General features: G+C 34.9%; 1 protein-coding gene across 4 annotated transcripts; it reads right to left on the bottom strand.

Annotated features, from left to right (window-relative positions):
• Positions 1-480: 480 nt before the first annotated feature.
• On the bottom strand, positions 481-8,566 carry LOC145060950 (uncharacterized). Of its 4 annotated transcripts, none has more exons than XM_079008282.1 (20): positions 8,447-8,566; positions 7,514-7,574; positions 7,286-7,396; positions 7,086-7,148; positions 6,929-6,999; positions 6,744-6,843; positions 6,590-6,660; positions 6,185-6,285; positions 5,986-6,089; positions 5,650-5,703; positions 5,523-5,578; positions 5,383-5,421; positions 5,137-5,281; positions 4,639-4,817; positions 4,119-4,186; positions 3,939-4,011; positions 3,800-3,861; positions 2,782-3,715; positions 2,260-2,550; positions 481-893 (listed from the first exon to the last, which is right to left on the bottom strand). In XM_079008282.1, exons 2-20 carry the CDS (start codon positions 7,568-7,570, stop codon positions 617-619), a joined length of 2,856 nt encoding a protein of 951 aa, XP_078864408.1. In that variant the 5' UTR covers positions 7,571-7,574; positions 8,447-8,566; the 3' UTR covers positions 481-616. The 4 variants fall into 4 exon arrangements, with proteins under 4 accessions (XP_078864408.1, XP_078864410.1, XP_078864409.1 ...); XM_079008284.1 differs by having other exon boundaries at positions 8,415-8,553; XM_079008283.1 differs by having other exon boundaries at positions 8,396-8,551.
• Positions 8,567-10,125: the final 1,559 nt, after the last annotated feature.

A 10,125-nucleotide genomic window follows, 5' to 3' on the forward strand; every position in this document is an offset into this window, starting at 1 on the left:
GTTAGCCAAACACTTTTAACTTATTGACTTATTGACTTTTGCCACTAAAAATCTAATCCAAACATTTTTTTAAAAACTACTTTTCCCACATTCATAAGTCAATAAGTCATTTTGGATAAAAATCCTTTTAAACTTCATAATGAAATCCCAAACACCCTCTAAGTATAGTAAATGTTAAAGGCCCCCAAATTTTTGGTCGTTTAGAGCCCCAAACTGGTTGAGCCGCCCTGTTGTTTATGTTAAAGTACGTATTTCAAAAGTTGGAGCAATGAAACCTAAGAATGCATTCCAACATGTTCTGGCCCCTTAATTGACCCTTCATTTTTTTTCAAAGTTACTTCATCTTTGTTGTTTATGTTAGACCTGTTCTTGAGTTTCTTCATTACCTTGTTACTTGATCCAAGCTCAATTACTAGTACTTTTATAAGTGATTCGATGACACATCCATCAAACAAACCATACACATCAATAATTGGTAACAGTATTTTTATAAAATCAAGGTGGATTTATGCATATAGTTTCATGTTTTTAATAAATTGAGGTTTTCTGAAGACACAGTTATCAATATGATAAATATGAAGCACTTACATAGCAATATTACAAACAACTAAAAATATCACGTGCTCATCTTTTTGCAAGTGTAATCGAAAATAATCTGCAAAATGCTTCTTGTGTGTTGCTCCTTTGGTAGCTTTAGTAAACGGGCCACTTTTGTATACCCGATATGTTGACTCATGAAAGATTCGGGCTTTAAATCGGGCTTTATTTTCTTATTCGGCATTTTGGGTTGTGTAAGGGCCCATTGCATGGCCCATATTGCTAAAGGCCGCATGTATGTCATAGATCTGTACTGCCCATCAGTATTCCAAGCTTCTGGGGTTTGGAAAGAGTAGCTGCAAAAAAAAAACGAGTACAAGTGAGATTCAAAAGAACGATTTAACAAATAAATTCAAGAAAAAAACTCTCATTAAGTTCTAACTTGCAAATTATAATGCTACTTATGACTAACCGATACAGACTTGCCGATTTGGTCAAGACTATCGACTAATTAGTAAATATTTAATTATTTATTCAAATTAGATAATAGTTATCTTTATTAAAATTCCGGGTATCTATTAGTCTCTTTTAATTTAGGACAAGATTATCTCATAACACTTATATATAGGGTTTCGATATGATTTTTTTTATTGTGATAGAATAAAAGTATCGGGTCGGATTCACCCACCAACAAACATTCTCTGATGAAGAAGAAACGAGATTGGTTAGAGAAAGTAAGAAGCGTATTGAAGAAGGGACTGGGTAAGAAGGTAAGGATTTTAGAATTTGTTTGTATGACAGTCATTTTTTGATTGTGTTATGCATCAACTTATGTCACATAAGCTAGGTAAGGGCAATATGGGAAATGCAATAAATAAAGAGAATCTCATTAGTTCAGGGGCAATTTAGGTATTTTATAGTTTGTTAGGTCAGTTACTCAGTTAGTATAAGGGGGTAGTGAGTATGCGGAGTGAGGTATCAATCTTCTGTGTTAAAATCTGGAATTTATTCCTTGGGAGAGTAGCTATCTCGAATCAGCTAACCTATCTTTAGTTCTTGTAATCTTTTGGGTATATTTGAGGTTATCAATCAATATTTGAAGTTGTGGATGCTTTTTGTGTTATTGAATCTGCTCTTATAAGTCCAGTTCATAACAGATTGTTTTCATTGAGTTCGAGAATTGAAGATGCCTTTATTCAAGGGAGAGGAAACGTACGGGTGGATATACCGTACTGTTGCAGCCCTATGTATGGAGGCAGCAGCTTTGTCATGGTATTGTTGGAGTGAGGGCATAAGCGTCACCTCTTGGATCACTGCAATTCCTAGCTATCCGTCAAGAGGGGACAACTAGAGACTATGTCAGTAACTTTGAAAAAAATGAAGGGTGTTCATCAAATAGCTAGAAACGGAACTCAGACCATCGGTAAGGCTCATGCAATCCAAGGGCTTGATCCACACAATGATCGATGAAAACAAGTCGATGAGGAAGAGATAAAAAATTATGGGGAATTAGGAGACGATCCAACCCAGATTTCCACCTTGAGGATAACGTGCTTGTTTAAAAAAAAGTACCAATCTAGAACAACTTTCAAAGTCGCTTACCTCTTTAGGATATTAAAGTGTTCTTTGGATTTGAATAACATTGATTTAATACAAAGAAATGAAAATAGGATGTTATAATGAACAAATAAATGAAATCATGTTGCTATTAAGTAGACTTACCCAAATCCCTTTTCGGACCAAGCGGTCTCATACACTCCACTTGCAGTGTGGAAAGCGGTGTCAATCATGTCTTCATGAATCATCCCCGCAGCAACTCCATAGGTAACCCCTGTCCAAATTTCCCTCGATTCGGTACATGACATATCGGGTTCACCGGTGGGTAGCATCCCATTAATAGCTCCACGCTTCCCATTGTTCACTTTCAAAACATTGAAATTATAAACCTTCTCCAATGCACTTTTTGCCTTTTCTTCATCAACAATCGGAGAAAGCCCACATGCTCGAGTATACCTACCAAAATTCACAACCCATTGAAGGTTGTGTGTGACGCATCACAACTAACTGTTTTCGAGCTTTTCAAATTGTCATGTTTGCCAAACCAAAAAGTAGTTGATAAGTTAGCTTAGAAGTTTTTTTTTAATTTTCCAAATCTACCAGCTAGCTTTTCAGATGGTCTGTCAAAGTAGCCTAAATGTTTTAAATGGTCTGTCAAAGATAAAGGTGGTTCAAATTTAAACATACCATTGTCCCGCCAACTGATCAGCTTGAATGGACGAACTTGTCCTCCCTTTACTATCATCATAGTTAAAATAAGAACCATTCCACAGCTTATCATACACACTCCTCGCTTTCATAAACTTGGCCCAAAAATACTCTTCACACCCCTTATCACCAACTACACCCGCCATAGCAGACGCCGCCTGTAACGCCGCCACCCACAGCCCACCGGAATACGCACTAACACCCGATACCGACCACGTGTCATACGTCTGATCAGGAAACCCTTCGTTTTCAACCATCCCATCTCCATCCTTATCAAATTGCTCCATGTACGCCATTGCAATATAAACCGAAGGCCAAACAGCTTTCGCAAAATTCTTATCTCCGGTAGCCACCACGTCTCTGTAGGCTTGGAGGACAAATTTAGGGTTTAGATCTTTCCATTGGTCTGTATTGTAGAGGTTATAGAAGTTAACATCAAACCAAGGATCGATCATTCCGATATCATGAGGGACAGCACCTAGGGCTTTTTTCGGGACCGATGCCCCGTCGGATAAAATATCCATTTTACGGGGATCATGCATCATGACGGCGGATGCGAAGTCGCGTTGGAGGCTGAGTTCGAGTTTGGGGAAAAGCATGATTAGGGCGAATGATGCGTAGAAATGGACGTCGTATGTGTTACACATGTGGTATTCTATTCCTTCGTAATACAGAAATTGCCCGATGTTTTCTTCTCCGTCTTGTAGAAGATTTGTTCCAAATGCTGAGATTTTTGATGTGGGGTTATGGATTTCTTCAAGTACTGACGTCATTCTTTCAAGAACGTTAACAGCAGTGTCGTGTTGATGAGTTGTATTAGTATCACCGTTACTTTGAGAATCCATGTTAGATTTATCAATTGAGAACTGTCTTCCATTAATGGTTGATAAATTGTGTACAGGAGGTAGTCCATCTGGAAAAAAAAACATAGATTATGAACATAAACTTGAGCTGCTTTCATTTGATAAAAAAATAATAAAAAAAAGATCAGGGTTACCTGTCCAGATTGTGCCCCCTGAGTTGAGATAATATAATTCATTGAAAAGAGTGATTGGGTACCTGAAGAAAGGCAATAGGATTAGAGATTAGTAAGGGCAGTGAAAAGAAAGAAAATTAAATTAGAGGTTTTGGATTGCCATTCAGGAAGCCTCTTGTCTTCGAGGATAGGCTGTTGCCATGCTTCTATCTGGGCCTCCCAATTACCATGTTCTAAATTTCATACAAAATCAATAATTGGAATTGTTAATAATATATAAAAACAACTTTCTTGGAACAACAATGTACTTTAAATACTAAAATAGATAAGAAGGCATCACCTAGAATAGCATCATGTGCGATTTTTTCAGCAGCATCCCCATGACTACCATAAAATTTGGTGTAACGCCTGTCACAAAACATCCCTTGTAAGAATCATGCTAGTTTTCATATAACACTAGAATGCAAGAAATACCAATGTACTTTCATTTCTTTGTTTATCAAAGCATTAGCATTCTACCTTTTTTTTCTACTACAACAACGTATTTTCAATTCATCTTATTAAAGCATTGTATTCTGAAATATCTACCTACCTATAGTATTCAACTTCTAGTATTTTTCTTATTAGGACCTTACACTTTAAAAAATCTACAAAATTATAGCTGTGAAAACTGCATAGTACTTGGATGACATTGGGATACATTGGTTAATTTTCAAAGTAGGATCATGTAATAGGATGAAATGAAAGTAGGATGATATAAATATAATAAACCAATACACGAAAGTACGTTGCTATTTCTTGAATTTAGCCCTTTTGATATATAATAAAGTTTGAGAAAAGAAAAAGGTATGGTGAGTCACCTATGGTAAGTCCTGGTTGGAAAGACAACTTCCGGGCAGTCCCACGCCAATGAGAAGGTAACAGTCCGCACAGCCTGAGATGGTATGGTCACAGAAGCTGCAATAGCCGCACCTATACATGACTTTGCTTCTGAAACCATTGGTAGTTGAGAGGAATCAAGGTGATCAAAAGAACCATTCTGAATCATAAAAATTAAGGCTAAATGTAAGAAATGGCTATGTACTTTCATTAATATGTTTACTATAGCATCTTATTTTCATTATCACCTACTACAACATTGCACTTTGAAAAAACTATCCCACTATAGCAATTTCATTCGTATAATTGGTCAGATTTTTCAAAGTACAATGTCTTAATTAGACAAAAATCGAAAGTACAGTGCTATAATTTGGCAGATGCCTTCATAAGAATAAAACTGAAAGTACAGTAAATGAAAGTAGGATGTTGTAAAAAACAATTAAATGAAATTAAATTGCTATTTCTTGTATATAACCAACCTTTTTAATTTCATTCCACATGTCTTTTGCTGTGAGACCCTTGGAGTTTCCAGATATTATAAAGGATGGACACTCTGAAAAGCGCACATGGTTTGTTTCTTGTGCTGCAATAGCAAAGGTTACAGGGGGCTGTCCATCTGCAGTCCTGTAATAAATAAATGAAAGCATGTTGCTATTTCTTGCATATGGCATAAATGGAACGACACACTGTTAATGAATTAATAAATAAAGGAGACAAGAATTTACGAGTGATGTAGGAGTACTCCATGAACGCCATCTTTCACCCTGATAACAATATTTTTAACATTTATGACAAAGCATATAATTAATAATCCTGAAACCCAGTATGGATGTAGAATCTGAGGTTAACATGTAAACATCCTTACGTCATTTTTGAATTGGAATGATGACCGGATAATCCAGAGGATCCACCAACAGAATTCTAAAATAAGTGAGAATATCAACTTTTACTTATTTTGTTTTTCTGAAATACCTAAACTGATGATAACTTACCTCCCATGTAAATAGCAAAGTGACATCTGCATCTGTGTTTCCAGTGTTTGACAGCTAAGCAAGATTAAAGCCAATGATAAAGATCAATGTCATCTAAATAGAAGCTTTTTAATGTATGTTATGTTACACAGGAAATGATAGGAGGGCATTCGTGTCTTTTGTACAGAAGAGAGATTGAGAGTGACTCACTGTCACATCATGTTACACTTTTTGGATGGGACAAAAATTGCAATATTTGTCACATTGACATCAGTCTCAGTAATGTCAGGCCAAAAGCAGTACAAGTTGTGTCATGTCATGTCATTTGTCAATGGGGTTTAAGAGACATAATCATACCGTGTAAGTAAATACTGCTACAGGAAGGCTGCTTTCTTTATAATTATGAGGGATAATTGGGGAAATCTGACGACAAACTATTTTGAGGTCAGGATCAGGTTCACCTACATAACAGAAAAAGGGTTGGTCAATGATGACACAAAAAAAGTCAAACTTAGACCAATGGTCAACCTTGGGAATGAAAAAAAATGAGAATTACCATCATAAACTGTCCAAGCCCTTGGGTATAATGCATGATATGTAGATTTCTCTCCACTGAAATTCCAGTCCCAAGATCCAATCCCATCAACCGAATTCTCTCTGTTAATTTCACATTATCTTCATTTTCATTAATAATTCTTTCTACTTTCTACAAATATTACTTTTTTTTCTTGTAGGGAAGTGATTTTGTTTGTAAAAGACGATTTTTTTTCTCACATGCCTTGCACGTTCTGACTTAAGAGACCAAAATAGACGGTTTTAGCCATAGCCCATAAGAACTATCTATGAAAAGTTTTTAAACCATCCTTGAAGACAAAAAATGTTAGGGACTAAACTTGATATTCTGGGAAACCACATGGACCATTTATGAAGATTTGTCAAAAATTAATAGAAAGTTTCTTACTTCAGCATTTCTGGGTTTGGTGGGCAGAGGACAGTCGAATACTTCTTTCCATTTGGTCGTGACACAAACATCTGCACAATGTCAAAAAGTAATTTAGGAATATTATTACAGTGATGAATATCTGATAAAAATAACTAAATAAGAAAAAAGTTACAGAAAATTGATTTGCTAAAACTGGTTTTTCTTCACATGTTTTCGGAAAGAGTTGCCAACGCAAAAACTCGCCTTTATATGTCCTTCCAATGCTGCCTGCACTGCCAGATGTGTTTTTACAAATAAAATGACCAAAAGAAAGAGTTGTGATTATCAATTTATCATACAAAAGCTAATTGAGCTTACCCAATACCACCTAAAGGAACACCATTACAAGAAGAATAGCAGTGTTTCTTGAAAGGGTTAAAGTTAGTTCCCTAAAACAATATAGTAATATAAGTTACTGAATTGTCATCATTAAAATGCTTATCAAAGAAATATTGATATAAATTAAAAGAACTACATTTCCATTTCCATTTGCAGCATCTTCTCGTATCCAACGCCATAACCGATATAAAAATGGAGCCTATGCAAAGGAAGCAAACAATTAAAAAAGCTGATATGTAAACAAATTGCATCACTTGATATATATATATATATATATATATATATATATATATATATATATATATATATATATATATATATATATAACATACATACCATATGGATTACTTCTTTGAACTTTAAACCAAACTCTGAAAGGGGAATTTCCTTGGTGTTTAGTTTCCTCTTCCATGTAAGGGATGCAGGTTTTGCTGGATCAACCTTACCCTGGAAAGATATTTCTTTTTAATTAAAAAGATCACAATAAATTTTAGGGATAAACAGAAACAAGAGAGGCCTGAAAATGAATAAAATATCAGAATAGAAGCATTATTATCCATGTACCTTGATAATACTAGCATCAGAAGCTTCTCTATCAGCATCATAGTTATTTGCTGTCATTTCCCTGAAAAAAAACATAGATAAAAAGATCAACTATAATTTCCAAAAACTCAGCAAATATGTGTAGCATTAGATCCTGCGTTAATTTCATTTTGATGTAATATAGTCGGTACCTTTTTAATTAACTAATCTAGTGATCAATCTTTCTCAAATATAAAAGGTGTTTGAATTTTATTGTAATCCATTGGAGTCCACAACGTAACTGATTAATACAGTGATTAACCTTTCTCTAGCATCAAAAAAGTTTTTGTTGATATTGAGTTAAAATCAAAATCCATACAAGTCCACAGTAAAAAATGGAACCTAAATTTTACAAGAATCGTTTGCAGAATCTTTTCATCTTAACAAGTTGTAACAACTTATACCGATTGCTTCAACAATCATAGCATGTTTATATCAGAAACCATTGATGCTAACAATCAAGCACACACGCCACCTGCATTTTTTTACCAATTCCATTGCTACTATATTCTTGTGAATAGAGACACAAACTTAAATTCAACAAAATGCGAAGTCAAAGGCTTTCCATAATCAATATGAAGATTCAGATACCACGAAATTTAAGTAATAAAGCAAAAAATCTGCTTGAAAACCTATCTTCCTAAAAAAAGTACAATCATACAGTTATACTAGGATCGACGATCATAACATATTTCGGCCAATCAATGACAATTTTTACGCAGAAAAAACTTAAACTCTACGTCCAATGCGGAAACAAAAAAACAGATGCAGAGTTCTTTACGATAGCTAACAAAGTGAAACAAGCATATATTCGGTAAAGCAAATTTATCAGCAATTAATCAACTAAGAATTCCTCATTCATACGTAAGTGAAAGAATTAAACCGCAACTAAATCCAGTGATGAATTTCACGAACCCTGGCGAAGTTTTGAAGAAATGATTCAGTAAAAGATTCCGTAGCGATTGATGTAGAGAACTGCTCTAGTTCTCTATCATGAAACTGAGAATAAGAATAGTATAAAATTAATTTAACGCATAGTTGTTGAACATTTTTAGTGAATTCCAATACTTTCGCTGGACTATATATTCATCAATCTACAACTTTGGTCTTAAAGTTTTATTCGTTACATTTTCTACCCAATTTCAAAACTATGTTGTTGCACCTAATGGCGTTTTGTCTTCTTTCTCAAACTGGGAAACTCTGTAGCATCTTCAAATGTTAAGTTGTAATGAAAGCATATAGGTTCGATTAATATATAATATATAATTTAGAGTAAATAAGAGGTCTTGGTCCCTATGGCCATCCAATTTTAATAGTTTTAGTCTTTCTATTGGGATTTTAACTCTTGATCCTTACTAGAGGTTTGGATAACAATCAAGTACATAGTTAACAACCTCAACGGAATGGCTGTTAATTAAAAAAAAAAAAAAAAAAAAAAAAAAAAAAAAAAAAAACATTAATAAAGAAATGCTTTACATGGTCTAATTTTAAAAAACACAATTTTTCACACAAGATTATATTATAATGAAAAACACACTTTTTTGCCATATAAATGTTTTCTTGTCATTAAACATATAATTAAAGCTCAATGTTCTTAGGAACAGTACCTACGGTAAAAAAAAATTATCTTCTTTTTACCTGTTACCCGTTTCTTTTTTTTACTGTATATCTTTATTGATTTCTTTTTCCACTTATTTCTCTAATTATTTTCTCGACTAATCCACTTCCATTTTTTCCGCCCCTGGTTTTGCTTTTTATGTTTACCCTTCCACCGCTTCAACGATCCCGCTTCTACTGCTTACTGCTTTCTATATTCTTTTTCCTCATAGCTGATCTACCCTGTTGTACTTCTCTCGCTCGATTCTTCCTCGATTGAAACTCTTCGCCGCCTTGTGACGCATGTTTTCCAGATAGAATCGACTGCACCTCCACCTCCGCCCCCCCGTACATCGATGCTTCCCACCGCCACCGTCAATCGAAAACAGAATCATGGTTGATGTGGGAATACGTACTTTCGCAACCGGCCTCCACCGCTTCTTTTGTGTGTCTCCTTGGGATATGCTCTTCATATTCAATTTTGAATTTGATTTTGGTTTTAGTTTGTTGTATCACACTAATTTAAAATACAATTAGTTGTGAGGTGGTTGTTTACATGATTAACACCAGACGTTCGCCGCCACCACCAGGAAGCAGTTACTCTTCATACTTTTAGATTGTTAGGTGATGATGGGGAGTACACACTTTGAGAATTCGAAGTAGGGTTTCGTCAAATGCACGGCCACGGGCGAGAATCAATTCAAGTATCAGCGGCACCATAGACAACGAATTTATTAGAAGGCACTCCGAAGGATCATGTAATGAGCGAGATTCACATAGGATGTCCGCCGAAATTCTCAGGATCATTTATTTCTCATTTCGCCTTCTCGCTTCCATGAGGTGAGCTTAATTGCCTCTAATAATTCCTCTCAATTTGATTACGATGATTAATCCTATATTGAAGTTCTAGAACATGATTTAGCATATATCTATGTTTTGGACATATAAATCTCTAACTGGAATTAAGCGATGAAATATGGATCATATTGAGAATGTAA

Source organism: Lactuca serriola, chromosome 7 (genome assembly GCF_051521515.1).
Source record: "Lactuca serriola cultivar US96UC23 chromosome 7, Lser_US96UC23_V15, whole genome shotgun sequence".
Taxonomy (NCBI): Eukaryota; Viridiplantae; Streptophyta; class Magnoliopsida; order Asterales; family Asteraceae; genus Lactuca; species Lactuca serriola.

Coding starts and splice junctions, on each gene's coding strand:
- LOC145060950 (XM_079008282.1), bottom strand. CDS start 7,570: ATGACAGCAAATAACTATGATGCTGATAGAGAAGCTTCTGATGCTAGT. Junction 5,579..5,649: donor CTTTGCTATTTACATGGGAG/GTAAGTTATCAT, acceptor CACTTATTTTAG/AATTCTGTTGGTGGATCCTC. Junction 3,862..3,938: donor GACAAGAGGCTTCCTGAATG/GCAATCCAAAAC, acceptor GCCTTTCTTCAG/GTACCCAATCACTCTTTTCA.